Genomic DNA, 26885 nt, shown 5'->3' with positions numbered 1-26885 from the left:
ATTCAAATCAATGAAAATTCAGGTTTATATTTAATGTGGAGCAATCAAGTTGTTGTATAGATGGGGGCTTTGTGTATACAGAAATGGCCTCAAGGAAGGCTCACTAAACAGGCCATGCACTGCTTCGCCTGGAACAATATTGAGATAGACAAAGACCTCCCAGTACTGACTTCTTCTCATTGTCCTCTTTCTCTGTGGCTTGGACCTGATGTTGCCTCCTTTGTACCGACTTGAGTAACCCAGGGGCTGGCCACAATGTTTTCCGCATCAATGGCAACTGGATGGCTACTGGAATTTTGCATGTCTTGACATATGTATGCACTGTATATTTCTGGAAAGATATTATTAAAAGGATCAGATATGCCAGTGATTCTGTGATGTTATTATCCAGAGTTCATATTACTGACATATTTCTGGATCTCTGCTAAAGGCTCAAGGAAAGCAACTTCTATTTGGTTTATTACTTTTGCAAAACTGCTAATAAGAATGTGCATTCCATCAACTGACAATTGGCTAAAAATATAGTATAGGTAGTATAGATAACATACCAATTAGGTTTATCAAAGTCTGAAAAGGGATTTTGAATGATGCAAACCATGGGACAAATTTGCCAAAGGTATCCAGAATGTTCATTAGTGTATATTGAACTGTCCAGGGATCTTCAGCTATTGGCCAGTATCGAAATGCAAATAATAATAATAATAATAATAATAATAATAATAATAATAATACATGATGGATCCATTAAGATTATGTTTCCTGGGATCCCAGGTCAACCTCTGAGAAGTTCTGGTTCAATCAGAATATCTATGTATGATGATAACTACAATGCTGAAACTTTTCGTGGTTTTTCTGGAACGGTGAATTGGTGGGCAGATGAAATGTAAGAGAGCAGAAAAGTGGTGGAAGAAGAGGAATTAATAATTATGTGTCCAGTAAATATGTGTCATGTTTACCCTAACCCTACTGCCCTGTTTTGGGAGAAGGTGTTTCAGGTAATCAATCAGAATCAGATTCAGAACTAGAAGCCTCAGTGCCAGACACCAGCCAGCCTGCCTGTACCAGTGGAGGAGGAAGCTCTCACAGATGATTCCCCAGCTGGAAGTCAGCCCTCTCCAGAGCTTATCTCCTCAAGGCCAAATCCTACACACTCAGTGGGAGGTGAGGTTTCTATGATGCCAGAAACCTTCAGGTCCTGTTATGACAGCCTTTCCTAATCTTGTGTACTCCAGATATTTTGAACTACAACACCTAGCAGCCCCAGCTTGCATGGCCAATGTTCAGGAATTGCAATCCAAAACCTCTGCAGAGCTCCAGGTTGGAGAAGGCTGGATTGGGTGGTCTATGGTTTATCAATGACTGGAGTTTGTATAGAAACCTAGGTAGTGGCTGGGGTACTGTACTTATGCTCAATGTCTGAGCCTTATTCTCCTTGTGTGCCAAACCAATGAAGGCTTGATCTTCTCCAAGTCACAGGATAGGAGTTTAGGCTTCCTGTCCAATTGTAGCTAAACTGTTCCATATCTATCCCAGAGGCAGGAGGTAAAGCAGGATTCAAGTACACTCCAGCTCTGAGGTCCCGATTCTTTTAATGAGACTGTGGGCACATCTACACCAAACAGGACATTCCACTATGAAAGTGGTATATAAAAAGCAGGAGCCACACTACTGCTTTATAGCGGTATTGAAGTGCACTGACCACTATTGGGGTCCTTTGACACATACCATATACCACTTTCATACCTCTGTATCCTGCTTGGTGTAGCTCCTGCCTTTTATATACTGCTTTCATAGTGGAATATCCTGCTTGGTGTAGAAGAGCCCTGAATTCCCTTGGCCCCGATTGTGCTGCTGAGGAATCCTCCTTACTCTTCAAAGAAACACTGGGGAATTCTAGATCTGAATTTTGATGCACCTCAAATGCAGATGTCCTGCGCCTTTCTCAGTTTCTTTTTGTGTGCGCTGTGCGTGCAGCTCAATAAGGGATGTGGTTTGTTAGGCAACAGAGTGTGCTGACTGTGAGCAGAAACTGTGAGGTCACAGAGATATTCTATGTAGTTGAGAAGAAGTGGCAGACTAATCACTGTTGGATTGTATGAGCAGCGGCCCTCAGCACAAATCTTTGCTTGTGGAACAGCAGAACCACGAAAAAGACGGTGCGGGCGACACCATTGAGCAGCCCTTCAACATGAGATTCTCTTCCAACATCCTTTTTCTTGGTTGGTATCCCACCTAGGAAGGGTAACGGGGTCATAAGTGCTCTTGGGCAAAGTGAGATGATCTCAGACTCAGTGTTAGTTCTTGTTGCTCTGTTATTGTGCCACTAATGGATTCATCTCCTTTCCAGGATGGTGGCTGACCGGGCAGTGGTGGACATCTAGAGGTGAGTATCAATATTGTTAAATGATCCATACTCCTATACTATTGACAGATATTTTATTTTCAATAAAGATGGGAGTGGGGATTTGGGGACCTGTGGGTGGGTGTTTGTGCAAAAGCCATTTGACTTTTAAGTGGGGCTCATAGTACTTAAAAATCCATGGGAACATAGGAAGCTGCCTTATGTGAAGCCAGACCTTTGTCCCATTTAGCTCAACATTTTCTACCTTGACTGGCGGTGGTTCTCCAGGCAGCAGGATTTCCCAGCCCTACCTGGAGATACCAAGGATGGAATGGGGGACCTTCTGTAGGCAAAGCAGGTGCTCTACCGCCAAGGTGTGGCCCTTCCCAAATTAAGTTACAATGTGGTTGAAGGTCTCCTTTCTTCTCCCCCTCTTAGCTTAAAAAGTTTAAAAAGTTGAGCTACAGCTCAACTGGTGCTTGAATACTTTGAAAACAGGGCCTCTTTACTGGTAATACCCGCAGGAAGATAGTATGGGTAGATAATGAGGATAATTCCAGAAAAAACAGGATGAAAAAATCCAAAACTTTTTTTCTAAGTCCTGCACTAGGAAAGGCACATGCCAAACTTTCCCTGTTCTACACAGCTATGAACAGTGCAGGAGCCCCAACCTCCTGTGCCTCTGGCCACTTTACACGGATCTCAGTCATTCACCCGTTGGGAATCCAGAATAATCTGGCAGTGATGTCAGCTACCATCTCTGACCACAGTGCTCTTTAATCTGTTGTGCATGGTCATGACAAATAAGCAGAAAACATTGTAGTGGTAGTGCCGAACTATGTAGTAAGTAGCGTGGCACGTGGTTGACACTGGTGGCTGCTGTAATCAGATCATTCATCAATCTAGCTCAGTGTTGTCCATGTTGACTGGGAATGACTCTCTGGGGCTTCAAGCAGGAGTCATCCTGATAGAGAGAATCCTACCTGGAAATTCCAGAGGTTGAACCAGGAACCTTCTGCATGCAAAACATATGCTCTGCCACTGAACTGTGGCCCTTGCCCACTTGCTGGTTTTATAGAATGGACAGCCACCATTTTTTCAATCACCCCCTTGTGTTGTCATATTCACTGTATCTTGATCTGGGATATTTAGGTGATAATAGGGTGACCATATGAAAAGGAGGACAGGGTTCCTGTATCTTTAACAGTTGGATGGAAAAGGAAATTTCTGCAGGTGTCATTTGTATATATGGAGAACCTGGGGCACTTCCACACGTCATTCTCAGGGCGCTTCCATCTGCCCCCAGTGCACCCCGAAAACGATCGTGTAACTTGCCTGTAAAAGAGACGAGGAAGAAGCGTCCTTGCCGGGGCCACCATCCAACTCCCTCCTCGCCTGCCGGCTCGGAGAGCTCGGCAGAAGAAGGCGGGGTGCTCTCCACTCCGCCTTCTTCCGCTGAGCTCTCCGTCCCGGCCGGCGAGGAGGAAGTTGGGTGGCGGCGGTGGCGGCAAGGACGCTTCTTCCTTGTCTCTTTTACAGCCAAGTTACACGATCGTTTTCGGGGTGCACTGGGGGCGGATGGAAGCGCCCTGAGAACGACGTGTGGAAGTGCCCCAGGTGAAATTTCCCCTTCATCACAACAGTTAAAGCTGCAGGTGCCCTGCCCTCTTTTAAATCTGGTCACTCTAGTATAACTCCTGCAGCTTTAAATTAGGGATGTGTGCCGCTTCTAATCGGACCGGAGAAGCAGGAGCAGAGCGGGGGGCTTCGCCTGCCCTTAAGTCAGGATCGAGGTGAAGGCGGATCCTTCGCCTCGATCCGGAGCTCCGTCGGAAAGGTAAGTGGGGTTTACCGGGCCCTGCCGCTGTAGCTGTCACCCATGCGGTGATGGCGGCAGGGCCCGGTAACCCCCCTCCCCGCCCTCCTCTCCTTTACCTGCCTCCGTCCGCAGTCCGTCGGCGTCTTCAATTGAGCCCGCGGTTCTACCAGGAAGCCTGGGCCGCTTGCGGCCCAGACTTCCTGGTGGAACCGCAGGCTCAATTGAAGACGGCGACGGACCGCGGACGGAGGCAGGTAAGGTCCCCCTCTCCCTTGGTCCTTTACCGGGCTCTGCCACTGGGATTGCCTTGAGTCTTGGCGTGTGTATGTATCCCTGGACAAGCGATCATGGTGGCGAGTTTGAGGTTTCCAAAGTGCAAATTGACGGAGCTATGGAAAGTATCCCAATATATACAAATGACACCTTCTGAAATTCCCTTTTCTGTGCAACTGTTAAATAGGGTGACCATATTTTGGAAACCAAAAAGGAGGACAACATGGTCGCCCCCAAGGGGTCGACCCCAACATGGTCCAGTACCAAGGGGTTGTGCCCACCCAAACATAGCCTTGGTCACATGTCTGATTTTACAGCACACATTTAATAGGGTGACCATATTTGGGAAACCAAAAAAGAGGACTCCTAGTGTGTGGGGGGGAAGCAGCTTTCTGAGTCCTGCAGAAAGTACGTTATTCCCCCGCCACCTTAAAGAACCCGATTGGAGTGGAGGAGGGGAAAGGATTTCGTTCTGCACCACCACCATCCACTCCAATTGGGGCCTTTTCTATAATGTCCACGAATGACCCACTTTCCCCTTTAAGACCTCAATTGGAGCTCCGGTGGGGGAATGATGTGCCTCAAGAAAGCATGTCACTCCCTCCTGCCATGCTAATGGCAGCCTTAAAGGGGAAGGTGTGTCATTCCAGGACATTATTGAAAATTATAGAAAATCCCCCCTGACACCATGGAAAGAACAAAAACCAGGACAAATCCGGGGAAATCCTGACAGTTGGTCACCCTACTGTTAAAGATACAGGAGCCCTGTCCTCCTACCCATGGTACATTTCTTTAATGTGTTTTAGCTGCCCACTTCTAGACATAAAAATAAGAGTAGAACTGTGGTAGATTCCCCCCCCCCCCTTGCACTCTTTTCTTCCACATTGGGCGTGTGGAAGGGCCCATTGCTTCTCTGAGCTCATGTGGAATGAATAAGTGGGTGGAGCCAATGCAGCCGGCCTGTCTTGTGCTATTCCAAGTATGTCCCCCCTGTTGAAGGTGTTGTTGATGCTGATGCTGATGCTGCTGAGAACAGATTTCCAAGGAAATTGGTTAAACTTATCCCTTGTTGGTTAATTTCACAAATAAAGACTTAAATGTTACACTATCCTGCGGTTATTTAGAAGGATGATTTAAAAAATAATAATAACAAGGTATATATCTACTCAGTAGTATAGTTTGTTTTAGTTCTCCCCTTTTGTCAAAATGCATTTGACATTGTTCGCAAATCATTATTATTATTTTATTTATTTATATAGCATCAACAGTGTACTTGGTGCTGTACAGAATATACAAATAAAACAGCAAAAACCTGCCTAGAGGCTTACAGTCTAAAATCACATTAAAACATATGAAGGGGGGGAAGGGGTTACACAAAACAGAAATACTACTTCCTCACACCAGCTTGAAGTCTGCATTTTTCAATGCTCTTCTCATTTTACGGGAGTTGTTTCCAGATGGACTACTTATAGCAAGACCAGTCAGAAGATATTGTGCAGTTATTCCATCTTTTCCTCCTTATCGGATGTTTGGTGGAAAGAAAAAGATGGACACTTCACTAGGAAAGCACTGGAGGGTAACAAATGGAAGACAATGTCAACTGGAACTTCTGTAAAATTATGTGTCTGAGGCAGGGCTATTGAATGATAAAAAAAAAAAAACCTGTCTGAAAACAAAGCTTTGCAGATGCCCCTCCTTCCAAATCTCACCCTTGTCCATCTTTTTCTCATCCAGGGCAATCGTATCCTAACCCTTCCATCTCTGTGATCCCCAGTGGCATGGTTGCTCTAGGGGGAAATGTTACCATCCATTGCAAAATGAAAAAATATTCAGATGGAATGTTCTATTTTAACAAAAAACAGCCAAATTGGAAGACTATACACCAGGAGAAAACTGCATCTGATGAAGCTGTATTTTCCATTGTCAATGCCAGCCAATTGGATGGAGGGATCTACTCATGTAGGTATTGCAATAATTACCGAGTCTGCTCAGACTTTAGAAAAGAAACCTACATCAACATTACAGGTGAGGGCATAGCCCAGTTCTTCTGCATTATCTTCATAAAAAAGACTACAAAGAGCTTTATATTTTGAATATGAGGGTGGCCTTGTAGAACCAGGCTCTGTCCCTTAGATACTTATATATTTCTGAATTCAACAAGTCCATATACGTGCATGGTACAGCTGAAACATGTTTAGTATGTTACTTTAGACTTACAGAATTTAACATGTCATTGTCCTGAGACAAGGGATGGACACACTGAGGCTTATTGCTATACATCCTTTATAATTGGCAATGGAGGTGTGTCTTTTATTAGCAAAATCTTGTGCTTGGATTCAACCAGAGATGTGGTTTACATGGAAAGCAATATAAAGCTTTCCTTTTGAATTCTTCCTGATCTTATAGGGCATGTCTACACCAGTCCTATATCCCGGGATTGTCCCAGGATTGTTCTTGTGCATCCAAGTGACACACAGGATATCCTGGGAGCAGGCAGGGACAACCCTGGGATGACCCCAGGATAAACCTTAGGTCTAGCTAAGGCCTGAGATTCTTCCGTTATCAAAATCTTGTGCTTGGATTCAACCAGAGATGTAGGCTTTACACGGAAAGCAATATAAAGCTTCATTCAATTCTTGCTGTCCCTAGACACCAGCCTTTCCAAACCCTCCATCAAGATGATACTGAGAGGACAGAGCACTCCAGGTGAGAATGTTACCATTGTGTGCAAGGGGCCAGAAAAAGATCTCATCTTTGCCCTTCATAAATCAGGAGAGCAGATAGCATCACGGGCTGCAGAGCCAGAGAGAGACACAGCTGAGTTTCCTTTCTCCATGGTGAGTTTGGAGGATGCAGAGACCTACACCTGCCAGTATTGCCGCAGAAGAAATCCATTTGTCTGGTCAAAGCCAAGTGACTCTTTGGAGTTGGGTGAGTTCAGTATTTATGAAGATAACCTCCCTGATCCAGCAAACTCACAGCTCCATTCCCTAACTGCCTCCTGCAATTTCTGTCACATACTGCCTTGGGCATGCTCTTGATGTTGCCATTAAGAAGATCTGCAATGCGCTCTATGTGGGGCTGCCTTAAGGGTGCTCCAGAAGCTGGAGAGAGATCTAAATGGAGAAAAGGGCATGTGTCCGTGTGTGTGTGTGTGTGCCCATGAGCAGCCATGGGACGCTGCCTTTGGGTGATGGGGAAAGGCTGTAACTCTGTGGAAGGACACATACTTCACATGGAAAAGGCTCCAGGTTCAATCCATGTCATCTCCAGGGCTGGAAAGACACCTACTTGAAACCCTGGAGAGTTGTGGGCAGCCAGTGCAGACAACACCGAGAAGGATGGACTAATGGTCCAATACTGTATAGAACAGCTTCCTAGGTTCCTCTAGTAGCTGCGTTCTAACTCAAGATCCCCATGGTTTTGCAGGTGGATCCATCACAACCATTTGGGCATACATATCTGCTGCAGGCCTTCTTCTTCTTCTGGTTCTCTTGTTGTTTGCCTTTGTATTGTACAGAAAAAGGAGAAAGGGTAAGTGAAGCTCTGGGTGTATCACTTTGTCATGACTGTGAACATTGTTATAGGGCAGCTTATAAATATCCAAAGTAAACACCAGACCATGCATGGTCCATACCACCTCAATGATCACGGACAAGTGTTAAGAAGGCTCCATTTTGCAGTTTGTCCCATGCCCAACAATGTCAGAGACACAACGGCCACTTTTTTGTTTTAAGATGACACATATTTCTAGCCCTTGTGGTTGCAAAGAGAGGCGTAAAAGTGTTTGGGTAGGGTGACCAACTGTCAGGATTTCCCCGGATTTGTCCTGGTTTTTGTTCTTTCCATGGTGTCAGGGGGGATTTTCTATAATTTTCAATAATGTCCTGGAATGACACACCTTCCCCTTTAAGGCTGCCATTAGCATGGCAGGAGGGAATGACATGCTTTCTTGAGGCACGTCATTCCCCCACCCCGAGCTCCAATTGAGGTCTTAAAGGGGAAAGTGGGTCATTCGTGGACATTATAGAAAAGGCCCCAATTGGAGTGGATGGTGGTGGTGCAGAATCCTTTCCCCTCCTCCACTCCAATCGGGTTCTTTAAGGTGGCGGGGGAATAACGTATTTTCTGCAGGACTCAGAAAGCTGCTTCCCCACACACACACTAGGTGTCCTCTTTTTTGGTTTCCCAAATATGGTCACCCTATGTTTGGGGGAGAGAAAGATTTCTTGTGGTCAGAAGGAGAGGTCTGCAGTATCCTGTGTGGCTTCCTGACTTGGCCAATGCAGAAGCAGAATTATGGAAAACAAACAAAGATGTGTATGAAAATTGGCTTAATTCAGGGGTGAGCAACTTGTGGGCCTCCAGATGTTCTGGCCTAAAACTCTCATTACCCTTCACCATGGCATTGGCCATGCTGGCTAGGGCTTATCAGAGTTAGAGGCCAAGACTGAAGGGCCACAAGTTGCCCTCCCTGGCTTAATTCAAAGAGGTTGAAGAAATGCACCATAGAAGACTTATTTATTTCTACCCCACTAGTCCACTGCATAATAAATAGGAAAATCAATCCTCAAGGTGGCTTAAAGCATTAAAAAAAGCCTAATAATAAAAGCTAGTGGTGGTACCAGTGCCTCTTCCCCAAAATGGTGTCCCCTATGTAGCAATTAGGCTTTGGATATGCAAAAGGGAGCTGAATTTGTAAGTAATTTGTTGATGGTGGGGGAGCAAGGAAAGTAGTCCATGGGCCAGAACGAAAGGCATTTAGGACACTTCTGGCTCACAGGCTAACAGTTACCCACCACTGCTTTAGCCCCAGACCATTAAGGACTTTACAGAAGAGGGCAGGGCTCCTGCAGCTTTAACTGTTGTAACGAAGAGACAATTTCACCAGGTGCTGCCTGCAAACAAATGAGACCTGTTGAAATTCCTTTTTCTATACAACTGTTAAAGATACAGGAGACCAGTCCTCCTTTCCATATGGTCACCCTAGTTATCAGAACGGTGAGCTCCAGGTTAACTATTTTAAAATCAGATGAAATTTCCAAACACTGATTTGGGATTTTCTCGGTGCAACATTTTCCTACTGTATACTATATCAAGCCCAACAGATATGAAGCAAGAGGCCTCCTCCACCAATACAAAGTTCACACTGGGAGGGATAGTTATAATTAAAAACAAATTAGGCCCAGAATCTCAAGAATATCTCTAATCTGCAGGGTCCTTGGCCAGTGAAGAAGATCAACCAGTGAGTGTGGTAAGAGATTTTCCCATCAACAATTTCTTGTTACCCTTATCATGATTATAACTAAAAAAAAAATCATAGCACTTAAATAAATAAATTGATTTCTAATATGGCCTTCCAAACCAGAGGAATTCCCATGGAGAGAGATGGTGGAGCTACTGTAGAACACAACCTGAACATCTGGTATCAAAACTGATAGCCACCATTGGCTAAAATGTTCCATTGACATTGGTAGGAGCTTAGTTCTAGCCCTGTGTCTCTATTGGGAAAAACAATGTGTGCATAGCAATGGCAGTTGCAGTGAAATCTTATTCAATATAATACTAGAAGTGCTAGCAAGGGTACAGTCTTGTACTTCTTTAGGAATGGCTATGTATGATCCTATCTGGCAATGTGTGTGTGTTTTACCACCAGCAGGATAGTTTCAATGGAGGTGGGGAAAGAGGGTCATGTACTTCAGGAAATCTGCTGGCAACCCCTCCTGTTATGTGGAACTGCAATCCAGAATCCAAATAGACTACCCACTTTCATTTCAATTGTAATTGCTCTGGAGGAAGGGGTTGCAGAATTGTACCCTAACAGCTTTTCTAGATGATTCATTTATTATACATGTGATTCCCTACTCACAGTTGTTTAAAAGTTCTTAAAAGAGGGAATTTCACCAGGTTCTCCATATATAGAAATGACACTTGGGGGGATTCTACATGCCGTACTGAGGGCGCTTCCATGCGCCCCCAGTGCGGCCCCAAAGTGATCGTGTAACTTGCCTGGAGAAGAGACGAGGAAGAGGCGTCCTTGCTGCCGCGGCCACCCACCTACTTCCTCGCCGGCCGGGACGGATAGCTCGGCGGAAGAAGGCGGGGTGGAGAGCCGCTCTCCACCCTGCCTTCTTCCGCCGAGCTCTCCGCTCCAGGCAAGTTACACGATCGCTTTGGGGCCGCACTGGGGGCGCATGGAAGCGGCCTCAGTACGGCGTGTAGAATCCCCCCTGCTGAATTTCCCCTTTTCATTACAACTGTTAAAGATACAGGAGCCCCATCCTCCTTTTCATATGCTCACCCTATAGATACAGCAATTAACAGCCTTATGTAGAAATGCTCTAAGTCTTGCTTTTTTCTTCTCTAGCCCTTAGAACCTGATGCTGGAGAAGACCCAGATGACCCAGATGGTGTCTCCTATGCTGAACTGAACCATCAGCCAACGAAAACCAAGCAAGCAGTCAATCCTGGCATTGTCCCTGACTCTTGTGTCTATGCATCAGTAGCCAAAGACTGAATCAGGGAGGGCTAGTAGGAAAGGCTTCTTTTGTTTATGGGAGGTGGGGATGTTCTGGGACCATGAACCTCCAGAGTTTCATGCAGGCCGGTTCATGCATGCAAGCCTTACTTATTTTCTCCACACAACCATGCACCTGGAATTGTAGCTGCTTGGAATTTCTTAAAGGTACACTAGAATGGCCCAAGGAGACAGCCAGCGACTACAAATACAGTGGCCAGATCATATTCACCTCTGTAGTTAGAGAAATGGGGGTGGTGATGGAGTAGGAGTAGGAGGCCATCCAATCAGAAACAGTGTACTAGCAATGGTATCATCCTGCCAGTGGAATGAAAATTATTGGCGAATCAGTCTTCCCTTAACTTCTGCAGCCTTCTGCCCATCCCTGGCAGTAGGGTGACCTTATGAAAAAGAGGACAGGGCTCCTGTTTCTTTAACAGTTGTATTGAAAGGGGAATTTCAGCAGGTGTCATTTGTATGCATGCAGCACCTGGTGAAATTCCCCCTTCATCACAACAGTTAAAGCGGCAGGAACCTTGCCGCTTTTGTAGCTGGTCAAGAGGGCAGGGCTCCTGCAGCTTTAACTGTTGTGATGAAGGGGGAATTTCACCAGGTGCTGCATGCATACACATGACACCTGCTGAAATTCCCCTTTCAATACAACTGTTAAAGATACAGGAGCCCTGTCCCCCTTTCCACCCAATCCTTGAGCAGATTTTGAAGTGGGTGTGGGAGGAGAAGAGAAGGCTGCAAGGCACGTGGGGAAAGTCCTCTTGCATAAAGCGAATGTAGCCCCATGCCTCCTCCACCACTTCCAGGTACCTAAAATTAGCTGTAGGAAAGCTCCTCCCCCTCTAGACCATACTGTGGCAGCCAGGGGTTTCACCCTGTGAGCTACTTCACTGGCCAGGACTGTATGGTAGTCATTGTATCCCCTAGCTAAGAAATGTTTATTTATCTGTCCTTTTTTATTTTTAAAACAGACACAACACATGTGTGAAGGGAGAATGGGAGTTGCCCAAATGCACTCTAAGGTGGGCAGGGTTGACAAAGAATCAATAGGCTTCCGCTGCCACCCCTGTTTCATCCCTTTCAGTCTGAGTCAGGGGAATCGTGGGCCACCCAGACATGTTTGGGGCTAGGGATTCTGGAGAATTTCAAAATGGACTAAAATAAGTTTGGATTTCTAAGAATTTGACCTGTGGAATCTGCTGTGGACTGTCCTCCTCAGGCTGCATGGAGTCCATGGACTTTCATATATATTTTTTACTTTCCTGAAATTTACCCAAGTTTATTTGTAGGAAAATATGCATGTTTCTGCTAAGACTAGAAAATATATGGAGGCAAAAGTTGAATGGAATGGGGGACACTACACTAAGTATTGATGTAAATTATGTAAATCCTCTTACAGAATTATTTTTCCGCATAATGAATTTTTAAAAATTTGAATCTATGAGCGGATACTGGAACGAATGAAACCGCACAATCTACAAAACATACACAGGACAGATTTCACAAAAATCCAGGCATCCCCTCTTGGGGGTGTAAAGGAAAAGCGCCCAGCAACCCGCTGGCTTCTTGACTGGATTTAGCACGGATCCCCGGGCCAGACACTCACGGCTCATACAAATGAGGTTTAAGACCATTTATTTGGAAAAGGGTAAGAATACATGGGATTAGCAGAATAAAACTTAATAAAACATGCATAAAAGTGTAAGAACCCAGAGCAAGCAAGCTACAAACTAAAGCTACAAAATCATACGTCACCCAGACCAGACTCAGCTGACACCTCCCTGTTCCTTTCACAGGGGGGTCTTTATACTATTCTTTTTACTCCTTCCCCCCTCCCTTCAGCTTTGATGCGTGGAGTTTCTTCACACTTCAGCCCGGAATGGTTAATCACTCAAGGACACCGGACAGTTACAATTGGCCTGGCTCTGGTCTTCTCCCCCTCATGCATCAGCCTGGTTCTTATCTCCCCTCCTAAGAACCATAAAAAACCATAAAATTCATACATTAAAAGACATGCCAGTCCCAAGGTCCAATTAACCCTTACCTTACCCTTACAGGGGGTACTTAAAAATAAGGGTTCAAGCTCTATTTTAAGCCCTAAGCCTGTTATGTTACACGGTAGCAACACACCCAGCAAAAAGGCACTGAAACTAGTACATGGAGGCACACACAGTTCTAAGGATAGATAATTAGTTTATTAAGATGGAAAAGGGGTGAAAAAGGTTATACAGAGAATCACAGAGAACCTCTGAAACAATACCCCAAGCAAAATGATAAAACACTAGTCGAACCTATTCCATGCAATATCGAATTAAGGGTCTCCCATAGAAAAGGGCCCCAGCCAAGGTTCAAGAATGCACAAACACACAAGAAGTTGACATTGGAACATGAATACCACTAGGTAGGTCTCCATCTCCCTTTCCATCTTCCAGTTCCTGGCAAGTCAAGGTAGATTTGTGGAAGCCAATCCCAGGCCAAGACTACTCCCAGACCCACGAGGGAAGGGGTAATTTCCTCGCAGGAACACATCTGAAATTATTTGACCCAATAAATGAGACCTAACTATGGCCTTGAGCGCTGGAGCTGCCCAAGCTGCCTTGAGATAAGAAATTCATCAGTGGTGACATCGCTTTGTACCAGTGAGCTTGGCCCGATGGATGGGGCAACCAGAGGGAACTTTCGACATGACCTCTCAGGCCTTAGCTAGACCTAAGGTTTATCTCGGGATCATCCCAGGGTTGTCCCTGCCTGCTCCCAGGATCCCCTGTGTGTCATTTACATGAACAGGGATGATCCCAGGATAAACCTTAGGTCTAGCTAAGGCCTCAGTCAGAGAACCCAACCTAGAGTGCTATTCTTGACAACACGTTTTGGTTAGATCTTCTGTTGTTGCCAGTTCTAAATAGCATCTGAAGTAGAAAACCATGGAAAGTGGAGACTCTGTAGTTATTGTCCCAGTTTTACATTGTACCCATTCTGGCTAATTCCTGTTTCCATGAATTTCATGAGAATCTGTACTAGAAATGAAACACCTCTTATTTAACAGATATGATGTGTTTGTATGCAGCACATTTCATTACGGTGTGCACTCAGGGATTTATTTATTTTAAAGGTCATAAAGGACATTGTTATTTATTAATTTATACACTGATGCCCTACTCAGCGTTCAGCTTGCCTGACCACGGGAGGGCCATTGCAAGTGGTGGGGAGAGGAATGAGGAGACGTTCCTCAAGCCCCAGCATTGGTGGGGCTTTGTGATGACACTGGCTGGAGGAGGAGCTTACAAGGTGATATGAGCCTTCAGGGGCCCTCCTCCTGGCCTCTTTGAAGTGTGGCTCCTGGCAGAGAGGCTCCCAACAGAGCAATTCCTTTTTGCTCCTGCTGCTGGGAGCAATGATGCTCTCTCAGAGGCAGTGGTTCTTCCACTGTATCTGGATCCTCCTCTCAATCCCTACTCAATGCCCCCCTCAATTCAACATTTACTGCTTGAGACATTAGGATGTGCCTGGGCACATCTAGCACACCCCTTGTGCACGCCTATGTTTGTATGTGAAGCACAGGAAGCTACAGCTATGTTCTTAGAGACAGGACAGCCCCATGCCACACTCTATTGGACTATTATGGGATAAGCTTTGGGGTGTTTGTATTGAGTAGAGAGTGAAGGTCTATTAATGTCTTTATCAGCAGAAAAGTGTTGCTCCCTAGATAGAATTTGGTGAAGTTGTGGACAATAAATAGTACCAAACAAAGATGTGAAAGAATTTTTCAATTAAACGTTCTGGAGCGACAATCTGTTTCAGGTTTTGGGGGACCTTTGGGCTAGATGACCTCAGGCGTCACTTCCCCCAGTGAGCCCTCTTTCACTGGTCTGCCTGGACAAGGAAGTTTATTTACTGAAATATTTATGAAATCTTCCACCCCAAAGGCAATTTAATTTCCACCAGAAGAGCTTTTGAGGAACATCTTGCCCTGATGGAGATCAGAGAAGAAGCAGACACAAGTTAGTGAGTGACCACTGTCTAGCTCCCAGCATCTGAGGAAACATCTTGCCCTGTGGGGATGGGAGAAGAAACAGCCTAGGCTTGAACACAAAAGAGAAACTGCAGAAGAGAAGGAAGAACAGAGAAACAGGCCGGCCAAGAACAGGGCAAGGAAGGCCAGCTGAGAAGGATAGTATATGCAGTTGCAAACTTGAGTTTTATTCATCTGGGCAACTGAATCAACCATCTGCCGCATTAATTCCTTCCCAATCCCATTCACACTACGCTCCTAATCATCCCTCTTCTGCCTCGAAAAGTCGCAGTGGGCCCCCATTCCTCAGCGTTAAATCCTGGTCATGTCTGTGACCTGTCCATGACCTGGTCAAGGGCTGGGGCTGCCCCTTCCCCCCATCACTCCCTTTCCTAGCCATTGAGAGCCATAATTTGTTCCTTCCTTATTACACCCTTACTTCGCTTCTCTTTTGTTGTGTTAATTAGCTTCTCTGATGCTGCGTTAGTTCACTTCAGTCTATATCTGAACCTGGAAGGAGCTTTTATTCTTTACTTTGCTGATGCACAGCTCTGCATCTCTGCTTTATAACAATAGAGATCAGTTGCATTAGCTCCTTCCCTTCCCCATTCCGATTCATACAATGCATCAGGGGGAGCCTGGATGCGAGCAGATAACAAGACTTCTCATCCAGCCTTGGGATTTTCCCTTCTTCATGTAATAGTGGGCATACTGGGGGGAGACACATGCAAAAGAGGGCAGGGCTCCTGCAGCTTTAACTGTGGTGATGAAGAGGGAATTTCACTAGGTGCTGTTTGCATACAAATGACCCCTGCTGAAATTCCCTTCGCTTTACAACAGCTAAGGATACGGGAGCCCTGTCCTCCTTTCCATATGGTCACCCTACATTTATTATTCACACAACATAAAAGGATCCCCATACCCTTCATAGTCATCCTGCAACTCCAACCCATAAATGCAGGAACAGCCCTGACATTGGGCGGGTGGGATACCTCACCACAGGCAGCATATTTCAGCTTGGAAAGCAAATGGTCAGGTATTGATTACAAGTAGAATCTGTAACAAAATGTTGCAGCACCTCTTAACAGAAGTGCTCCTGTTGAGGAATCCTGCCTGCCAGCTAGCTGTACTATCCTTCAGGAAGCTATAAGCTCTTATAGGCTCATGTGGGGCATTCTACTCCTTCCATTTTTCTTTTCCAGCTGATAGGCAATATGCTGTGACTATAGAGCAAGCTCAAACCTTCAGTGATTTTAAGCACACAGTGGGACCAAGAGCCTGTTAATCCAGCAAAGATCTAGAAGAAGACCCAGGGCTTATATATATAGGGTGACCATATGAAAAGGAGGACAGGGCTCCTGTATCTTTAACAGTTGAATTGAAAATGGAATTTCAGCAGGGGGGGAATCTACACTACTGCTTTAAAGCACTTTAGAACAGTTTTGACAACTGTTGGGGCCCAGGACACACTGCATATACAGTTTTCAAAATGTTTTCAAAGTGCTTTAAAGCGCTTTAAAAGCAATAGTGTAGATCCCCCCCCCCCAGGTGTCATTTGTATATATCGAGAACCTGGTGAAAATTCCTCTTCATCACACCAGTTAAAGCTGCAGGTGCCCTGCCCTCTTTTAAATCTGGCCACTCTAGTATAGCTCCTGCAGCTTTAACTGTGGTGATGAAGAGGGAATTTCACCAAGGAATTTCCCCATATATACAAATGACACCTGCTGAAATTCCCTTTTCTATGCAACTGTTAAAGATACAGGAACCCTGTCCTCCTTTTCATATGGATAATATCATAGTCATCCCCGTATGCTAGGATGACCATATGGAGAGGAGGACAGGGCTCCTTTATCTTTAACAGTTGCGTAGAAAAGGGAATTTCAGCAGGTGTCATTTGTATGCATGCAGCACCTGGTGAAATTCCCTCTTCAACACAACAGTTAAAGCTGCAGGAGCCCTGCCTTTTAAAGTGAACAGGTACAAAAGAGGGCAGGGCTCCTGCAACTTTAACTGTTCTGATGAAGAGGGAATTTCACCAGGTGCTGCATGCATACAAATGACACCTGCTGAAATTCCCTTTTCTACGCAACTGTTAAAGATAAAGGAGCCCTGTCCTCCTCTCCATATGGTCATCCTAGCATACGGGGATGACTATGATATTATCATAACGCAAAGAACCTGTACATGCTGAGTGGTCCTTCAACATGAGGCTCTCTTTCAGCATCCTCTTCTATGGTTAGTACTGTGCAGGTAGTGGGTGGGTCAGGGCCAGCAGATGTGCAAAGTCAGGATGGGACATTGAGAGATCATGAGCTTTATCACACCAGCCTAATAGTCTGCATTGACAGCGCATTGCATGCAAAGGACTCACTTGACATCTACGTTATAGTCTGCTTTCAGGGCGAAGCACTCCGATAACGTGCAGCACGTCCAGCTGTGATCACGGGTCTTTCCCCCCCCCTCATGGCGACGTATTTTGCAGCACAGAAATAATGGTTTCTCTTGAGCTTTGATTAGCCACTGGGGCACAGAGGGATGACGAGGAGCAGAGCAGCCTCCCTCAGCAGTCCCGAGTGCCGCGGAGTCCGGAGCAGGCCCAGCCTTCCCGGGGTGTGCACAGGAGCAAGAAGAAAAGGAGCAGGGCCTCCCTCGGCAGCCCCCAAGCGGAGCGACATGGAGCCAGGCCCAGCCCTCCCAGGGCATACGCTGGTGCAGGGCAGAGGCACGGAGGCTGGTGTGATGGAGCTCAACAACAACAACGGAATGGGATAATTCGAGGGAGAACCAGAATAAAAGTGAAGGTGGGATGAAGCGTCTTCCAGTTTCAGTTCATGTTGCTCAGCCATCTTCCTTCCTTCTTTCCAGGGTGGTGGCTGACCATGCAGTGGCAGACATGTAGAGGTGAGTATCAGAGGACAAAAGGATACTCGTCTTGGAGGGATTGGGTGGGAGCAGAATTGGAAGAAATGCCATGGCATCCCCCAACCAAGTCTGTTTTTCTTATCCCTGCACAATCACAATTTGCATCTGCAAACACTCCCTGTTCTACACAGTTCTCATCTAGCACCAACTTTATTGGTCTGTTGCCCAGTTATATGGAAGTAAGTTTCTCCACAGTAATCTTATAATGAAGAGTCAGCATTTGACTTAACTTCCCATAAGGTCCTTCCACATGGCTTCTGCTTCTGCTAGTAAAGCTGGTGCTAAATAGGGAGATGGTACTGCCTAGGGTGACCATATGAAAAAGAGGACAGGGCTCCTGTTTCTTTAACCGTTGCATAGAAAAGGGGATTTCAGCAAGTGTCATTTGTATATATGGGGAACCTGGTGAAATTCCCTCTTCATCACCACAGTTAAAGCTGCAGGAGCTATACTAGAGTGACCAGATTTAAAAGAGGGCAGGGCAGGGTACCTGAAGCTTTAACTGTTGTGATGAAGAGGGAATTTCAGCAGGTTCTCCATATATATAAATGACACCAGCTGAAATTCCCTTTTCAATACAACTGTTAAAGATACAGGAGCCCTGTCCTCCTTTTCATATGGTCACCCTAGTACTGCCAAACTAGGTACTGATAACTAGCTACGGTTGGTGATTTGGTAGAAGTGCTTACTTTTCAGGTCATCTATGCAGACATACTTATAAATCCAGTTTGCTGTGCATCATTTAGTATACAATAATATTGTACCCCATGCGGTCAATAACTTCAACAGCAAATTCCTGAGCATCAACCTATTGTTAAAGTCACAGAGCAGGCCAGCCTGTTGTTTTCAGGTCAGTTGGCAACCCAACTTTTTACAGTACCACTCATGCTGATTTTGCTAGTCTGGTACTACAGCATGGGAGTTGGTACAGATTGTAGATGTTAGGTTGGCTGAATTACACTGATTCCATGTGTCCATCTCTCTCCAAAAGCCTGGTAAAGAATAAATCTCTAGACTACTTGGTTAGTGTCAAGTGCTGATTGGTAACTTGTAGCGCCTCTTCCATTGCACCTTGCTTTGGAGATGGGCTCATCAGCCCTCCTATTCTTATGATGGAAGCTTATGCCAGGGTGAGTCATCAGAGAGAACCAAAAATAGCTGCCCCTTCCAAATACAGCCTGCATTGCAAAAATTATTGCTGACCAAAACTTTAAAGAAATTAGGTTAATTAATATGTGCTCCAAGGGCTAAACAAAAACTTAGATGAAACCTGGGGTTATTTACCTTCTGACCTCATTTCAGTCTTATATTTACCTAGGGTGACCATATGGAAAGGAGAACAGGGCTCCTGTATCTTTAACAGTTGTATGGAAAAGGGAATTTCAGCAGTGTCCTTTGTATGCATGCAACACCTGGAGAAATTCCCTCTTCATCAGAACAGTTAAAGCTGCAGGAGCCCTGCCGTCTTTTGGATCTGGTCACTCTAGTATAGCTACTGCAGCTTTAACTGTTGTGCTGAAGAGGGAATTTCACCAAGTGCTGCATGCATACAAAGGACACCTGGGCCGGATCTACACTACTGCTTTAAAGCGCTTTATAACAGTTATAAAGTGCTTTAACTACTTTAAAGCACTATAAAACTGTTATAAAGCGCTTTAAAGCAGTAGTGTAGATCCGGCCCTGCTGAAATTCCCTTTTCTATGCACCTGTTAAGGATACAGGAGCCCTGTCCTCCTTTCCGTATGATCACCCTAGTTGACCTCCAGAGCATTCAAATATTTCCCTTGTTATTTAATCAAACTATTACTAATGCTACACCTTCGGAATCTCACTCTTCCTTTCATTCTCATTCAGGAAACATTTATCACAAGCCTTCCATCTCAGTGAGCCCTGGCCAGGTGCTCACCCTCTTTGGTAATGCCACCATCCACTGCAAGGCTGAAAAGTACCCTCATAAAGCAGAGTTCAGTCTGTATGCAGCCGGGGCGTCCTCAACACACAATGTGGCATTCAAGAAAGCAGAAGAGGGTGAGGCTGTATTTTCCATTGTCAAGGCTAGACAACTAGATGCAGGGAAATACTGGTGTAGGTATTGCTTTAATCAAAATACCACACGGTGGTGCTCATATCTAAGTGATGAAGTTTACATCAATATAACAGGTAAGGGCCTGGATCACTCCTTGTATGCTACTTTCACAACCGGCACACACACACACACAAACACACACACACAGAGGGTTTTGCAGTTTCCACATCTTCATGCCAAAATAGGGGAACTGCATTGACGAAAAAGGTACCAACAAGAACTCTAAAGAAGCTATCCAAGGTACTGAACTAGTTTTGGGGATAGGGTTTAGCACCTTGGGTAGGTCCTTTAGAGTTCTTGCTGGTTCTGATTAAAACCTAGAATGGAATACAGCCCCATCGAAATCGGAGCCACCAACCTCTGCTGATTTTGGCTTTGCTTGTAAGCCACATTGGGAGGACTTGTATCCTTAAAGGCGGAATATAATTTAATAATAGAAGTCATGTGTTTATCATTATTGTGCTTCAAGACATTGTTATTTCAGCAGGATACGTAGCTAGATGATCAAACATGGCTTGTTCTTTTTTATCACCCAGATCCCAGCCTACCCAAACCATCCATCAATGTAAGACCTAGGGATCAACTTGTTCTAGGCAAGGACATGATGATTGAGTGCCAGGGGCCAGAGAATGATCTGAACTTCTTCCTGCACAAATCAAAGGCGCTGATAGCATCACAGATGACAGAGAAAGACACAACTGAGTTCCTTTTCTCTGCAGCGAAGTTGGAGGATGCAGGGAACTACAGCTGTCAATATCACCGCAGAGAGAATCCGTTTGTCTGGTCAGAGCCAAGTGATCCCATAGAGCTCGTTTTGAGTGGTAAGTGACACATCGTAGCATATCATCCCATTTCCTAGTCATGTCGCCAGTGGATCTTTTTATTCATTGTGGCAGAAGGTGATGCTGAGGAAGCATCACCAAGGGCTCCTCTAAAACAGGATAGGCAGTAACAAAGAGCAGTGCAACCTGAAGGACTAACGCAAACAAGGAGAGCTGTCATTAGGGGACGATAGGGAAGTGGCACCGGAATGAGCTAAGAATGGGTTCTTGTAATTTCGTGCAGCTTTGTGGGGGGCTGGGTGGTTCTTAAACAAGTAAGGTTTTTGCAGATATCAGTAGCAGCAAAATGCCACATCCTTATGTCCTTTGGCTCAATCACCTACTCGGAGGGAATCTACACATCGTTGTGAGGGCGCTTATATGCGCCCCCAGTGCGCCCCCACAACGACTGTGTAGACTGAGAAAGAAGAGACTGAGGAAGAGGCGGAGGAGGCGGCGGCTGGGGTACCGGCCGCGTCCTTGCCGCTGCCGCCGCCGCCTCCCCACCGGCCTCCTGCTGCCGGGCTAAGAGCCACCCAGGTCGGAGAGCTCGGCGGAAGTGGAAGCCAAGCTCTCCGACCCGGGTGGCTCTTACCCTGGCAGCAGGAGGCCGGCGGGGAGGCGGCGGCGGCGGCAAGGACGCGGCCGGTTCCCCAGCCGCCGCCTCTTCCGCCTCTTCCTCCGCCTCTTCTTTCTCGGTCTACACAGTCGTTGTGGGGGCGCACTGGGGGCGCATGTAAGCGCCCTCACAACGATGTGTAGATTCCCTCCTGGAGTCCTCAATATACTAGGTGCCTTAGAGCATCTCTACATAAAGGGAAAGTATTGTTTACCCAGGGCTTTTGTGCTTCTTGATTCTTTGGCACGATTGTTATGGGCTGAATTACATGGGAGGAGAGGGGTGAACAAGGGGTTTGAATTGAATTCTTCCCCTTTGTTCAGTTCCATTGAGGTCTATTGAGACAGCACCATCTAGTGGTGGAAGATCCTCCTGTTTCCTGGCTATTACCACTTTAAATGTGGTTCATTTTGTCCTGGGATTTCTGGAGGATTCAGCGGGAGATGTCCTCGTTGTTGATGATGTCATGAAATTGACCCCAAAAACATCTGTGAGTGGCCAATCATGAGTGTGCAATAATTTTCTCGTTTAGAGGAGCCCTTTGAAGGCCACTTCCTCCCATACTGCAGATAGTAGTTACACAGGCTTGATTATCAAGGGCTGGCTCTTTATTTTGAAATAAGGTAAAGCAGCCTTTTCCCAACCTGGTGCCCTCCAAATGTGGTGGACTACAACCTCCATCATCCCCAGCCAGTATGGCCAATAGGGAGGCTGGGGACGATGTGACTCACAGTCCAACACCTTTGGAAGGCACCAGGTTGGGGGGAAGGCTGAGGGTACAAGTGGGAGAAGATGAGTATGTGAGCACCAAGCACATTGCTCATCCAATAACCATTTACCTGCAGGCTTGTAGCGATGCTGGGGCTCACTGGGATGAGGTCCCTTTGCGAATCCAATAGCTGGTGCTCTGAGGTCACTTCCCAGTGCTTCTCTTCCTCTTCTTTCTGGCTGCTTTGCAAGGCAAACGTTATGAGAACACAAGAACATTAGTAGAGCCCTGCTGGATCAGACCAAGGGTCCGTCTAGTCCAGCGTTCTGTTCACACAGAGGCCGACACAGAAACCTTCCACGCTACAACATGACCGAGCTGTCTGTAAATATTCTAACTTCAGAATGCTTACCAAAAGATAGGAACTGCTACAAAACAAAACAAAATATTAAAAGTAAAACCTGCGATCGTTCCACTGGTGTTGCAGCAAGGGAAGAATGAAGCAGCAGTTATGGCTCAGGAGGCTGTGGTCTGTGGTGATGCTGTCCCTTTAAGACTAGGAATAACACTCAACAGAAAGGGGAAAAAGTTTGTCTCCTTCTTCCACATCAGGCAGTCTCTCTCTCTGAGGGGATCTACACTGCGTACTGAAGGCGCTTGCGTACGCCTCCAGTGCACCCCGAAAACGATGGTATAGATCCTGCCCAGAGAGGCGGAGGAGGAGGTGGCTGGGGAATCCGGCTGCGTCCTTGCCGCCGCCACCGCCGCCCAGCTCCCCGTCGGCCTCCTGTTGCCGGGGAAAGAGCCAACCGGGGCGGAGAGCTCGGCGGAAGAAGGCGGGGCGGCTTCTTCCGCCAAGCTCTCCAACCCGGGTGGCTCTTTCCCCAGCAGCAGGAGGCCGGCGGGGAGGTGGGCGGCGGCGGCAAGGATTCCCCAGCCTCCTCCTCCTCCGCCTCTTCCTCTGCCTCTTCCAGGGCATGATCTACACCATCGTTTTCGGGGTGCACTGGAGGCACACGCAAGCGCCTTCAGTACGCAGTGTAGATCCCCCCCCCTCTCTCTCTCCAAGTAACTCTGTTGCTGGAGATAAATATCTTGCTAGCACAACCAAAAGACAGATTCTGTACAGTGATGACTTTGCACTTATCTCCTCCTCTCAGCTCTCAGCTGACGGAAAAGGGTGCCAGTGTCAGATAGAAACCCCTGCTTGTGGGTTTCTATCTGACAGTGGCTGACAGCTGGTTGGCCACGGTGTGAACAGAAAGCTGGACCTGATTGGCCTTTCGTGCGATCCAGCAAGGCTCTTCTTATGTTCTAATGTTTTTATGACAGCCATAAGAGTGGGGACCAACATGGATGAAGAACCATACACAGCACCACAAGTCACCACAAATGGAATAACAGCAAAGCGTGGTTGCACCGAGATGTGCACCGAGATGTGCTGCAGGTGTAGAAGCACATCCTAATTACCCACATGTTTAGTTTTTAATTGGTTTTTAATGCTCTACGTGTGTATGTACTGTGTTTTAGAGTTTTAAATTTTGTATTCTTGTTTTTATCTCAATTTTAGAATTTCTGTAAACCGCCCAGAGAGCCCTGGCTATGGGAGCGGTATATAAGTATAATAAAAAATAAATAAATAAATTATTATTATTATTATTTATTTATTTATATAGCACCATCAATGTACATGGTGCTGTACAGAGTAAAACAGTAAATAGCAAGACCCTGCCGCATAGGCTTACATTCTATTAAAATCATAGTAAAGTGATAAGGAGGGGAAGAGAAAGCAAACAGGCACAAGGTAGGGTAAAACTAACAGTATAACAGTATAAAGTCCAAACAGCATCAAGTTTTAAAAGCTTTAGGAAAGAGAAAAGTTTTTAGCTGAGCTTTAAAAGCTGCGATTGAACTTGTGGATCTCAGATGTTCTGGAAGAGCGTTCCAGGCGTAAGGGGCAGCAGAAGAAAATGGACGAAGCCGAGCAAGGGAAGTAGAGACCCTTGGGCAGGCGAGAAACATGGCATCAGAGGAGCGAAGAGCACAAGTGGGGCAATAGTGTGAGATGAGAGAGGAGAGATAGGGAGGAGCTAGACCGTGAAAAGCTTTGACGGTCAACAGGAGAAGTTTATATTGGATTCTGAAGTGAATTGGAAGCCAATGAAGAGATTTCAGAAGTGGAGTAACATGGTCAGAGTGGCGAGCCAAGAAGATGATCTTAGCGGCAGAGTGGTGGACAGAAACCAACGGACTGATGTGAGAAGAAGGAAGGCCAGAGAGAAGAAGGTTGCAGTAGTCCAGCCGAGAAATAACCAGTGCATGAACAAGCAGCCTGTCCTTATGCTTTTATGTGGGCTATCAGTCTTGTAATGCAAATTATTTGCACGCGGGGGGGGGGGGGGCTGGTTGTGAATGCGCAGTTAAGACCCATTTGCTTTACAAAAGGCCTGTTTTTAATGGAGAGAAGAACTGCTAGAACTTGTTTGTTGACTTTGATGAGATAAAACTTTCTTCACTGATGCTGACAAAGGAAACTCCTGAGGACATCTTTCCCTTCCTCGGGCAATTTTATGGCTGCTTCTACACCTGCCTTTCCCCCTGGGATTGTACATCCAAATGACACACAGGGGATCCCGGGAGCAGGCAGGGACGATCCCTCCATTTTCCTGGGATAATCCTTAGGTGTAGAAAGGGCCTAAGGTCTCATCTACACCAAGCAGGATATTGCACTATGAAAGCAGTATGAAAGTGGTTTTAAGTCACTTTGATTTTTTATTGAAAAACAGGGGGGTTAAATGTTGTTGGGTTCCCCACCCCCACCCCCAATTAATAGCTCCTTCCTATCTCTCCTCTCTCATCTCACACTATTGCCCCGCTCATGCTCTTCGTTCCTCTGATGCCATGTTTCTCACCTGCCCAGCGGTCTCTACTTCCCTTGCTCGGCTTCGTCCATTTTCTTCTGCTGCCCCTTACGCCTGGAACGCTCTTCCAGAACATCTGAGATCCACAAGTTCAATCGCAGCTTTTAAAGCTCAGCTAAAAACTTTTCTTTTTCCTAAAGCTTTTAAAACCTGATGTTGTTTGGACTCTATACTGTTAGTTTTACCCTACCCTGTGCCTGTTTACCCTACCCAGTGCCTGTTTGCATTCTCTTCCCCTCCTTATTTATTTATTTATTTATTTATTACATTTTTATACCGCCCAATAGCCGAAGCTCTCTGGGCGGTTCACAAAAATTAAAACCATCATAAAACAACCAACAAGTTAAAAACACAAATACAAAATACAATATAAAAAGCACAACCAGGATAAAACCACGCAGCAAAATTGATATAAGGTTAAAATACAGAGTTAAAACAGTATAACGTAAATTTAAGTTAAAATTAAGTGTTGCTTTACTTATTGCTTTACTATGATTTTATTAGAATGTAAGCCTATGCGGCAGGGTCTTGCTATTTACTGTTTTACTCTGTACAGCACCATGTACATTGATGGTGCTATATATATAAATAAATAATAATAATAATAATAATAATAATAATAATAATAATAACTGGCAAAGAATGCAAGTTTAGCAGAGAGAGGGAGCGCACGGAACAAAGATTCCTGCATAGCTGGAAAGAAAGATAAATGTGTGCATGGGCACCATTCAATACTGCTGCTCTACTTGCGCTGTTCACATAGCACTTTCGTTAGCAACTAGCGCAATGCCAATGGTGTATGCTGGAATTAATGGCCTTCCTGAGGAATGATGTCATGCCAAGATGTGCTACTGGCTTTTTGCTAGGGACCATTTATGCTAGCCCTGCATCTGTAGCATAAGCAGAGAGGCAGCGCTGGATACTGGCCTATGTGTAGAGAAATTTATTTATTTATTACATTTATCTGCCGCCCCATAGCCGAAGCTCTCTGGGTGGTTTACAAAAGTTAAGAACAGTGAACATTAAAAACAAATATACAAAAATTTTAAAGCATAAAAACAGCAATATCCATTTAAAACAGCTATTCTGGGGTCAGTTAAAAACTCAGCATATGTCGTTAACTGCCTGGGAGAAGAGAAAAGTCTTAACCTGGCGCCAAAAAGATAACAATGTTGGCGCCAGGCGAGCCTCGTTGGGGAAATCATTCCATAATTGGTGGGCCACCACTGAAAAGGCCCTCGGAGTAGGTACTTGGAGAAGGACCTTAGATGTTGAGCGTAGTGTATGGGTAGGTTCATGTTGGGAGAGGCTATGGGAATTGACTGATGGAAGAGAAGGAGTTAGTCGCAATCTCACTTCCCCCACTCCCTTTACAGCCAGCATTTGCGTAATTCTTCCCTTTCTGGCTTTTACAGATGCAGCTACCCAAGATGTGGAGATATTCATCTGCTTGGCAGCGGCTGGCGTGGTCTTGCTTGCCTTGGTGCTGGTGGTGACTGAGGCTGTGTACAGCTGGAGGAAGTAGCAGCTTTCATCAACCAAGTGCCGTTCTTGAACGTAGGGACATAAGGCGAGGCATGTTGGATCAGGGCAAAAGTCCAGGCAGTCCAGCGTTCTGTTCACACAGTGGAAAAGCCTGCGGTAAACTTGCAAGAAGGACATGTGATCCCCATCAAGAGGTTTACGTAGGCCGGCTGTCCCTGAGTCGGGTCACAGCACATAGCCATCAGGACTAGTAGCCATTGATATCCTCCATGGATGTGACCAATCCCCTTTTAAAGCCACCCCTTGTTGTTTATCTCCAGTCATCAAAACAAGATTAACTGGCAT

At 45.8% G+C, this 26885-nt stretch overlaps 1 protein-coding gene across 1 annotated transcript; it reads left to right on the top strand.

The window, feature by feature from the left end:
• Window positions 1-114: 114 nt before the first annotated feature.
• LOC134405648 (immunoglobulin superfamily member 1-like) lies at window positions 115-26686 on the top strand. The gene is made up of 12 exons (XM_063136891.1): window positions 115-162; window positions 2299-2383; window positions 6168-6458; window positions 7083-7373; window positions 7863-7967; window positions 9650-9687; window positions 10801-10935; window positions 17509-17686; window positions 17843-17878; window positions 19754-20059; window positions 20522-20806; window positions 26471-26686. Exons 1-12 carry the CDS (start codon window positions 115-117, stop codon window positions 26578-26580), a joined length of 1908 nt encoding a protein of 635 aa, XP_062992961.1. The 3' UTR covers window positions 26581-26686.
• Window positions 26687-26885: the final 199 nt, after the last annotated feature.

The sequence above is a fragment of the Elgaria multicarinata genome, chromosome 11 (genome assembly GCF_023053635.1).
Source record: "Elgaria multicarinata webbii isolate HBS135686 ecotype San Diego chromosome 11, rElgMul1.1.pri, whole genome shotgun sequence".
In the NCBI taxonomy this organism is placed as follows: domain Eukaryota; kingdom Metazoa; phylum Chordata; class Lepidosauria; order Squamata; family Anguidae; genus Elgaria; species Elgaria multicarinata.
The sequence above is the reverse complement of the archived record's forward strand: the minus strand, read 5'-3'. Positions and strand labels throughout refer to the sequence as shown.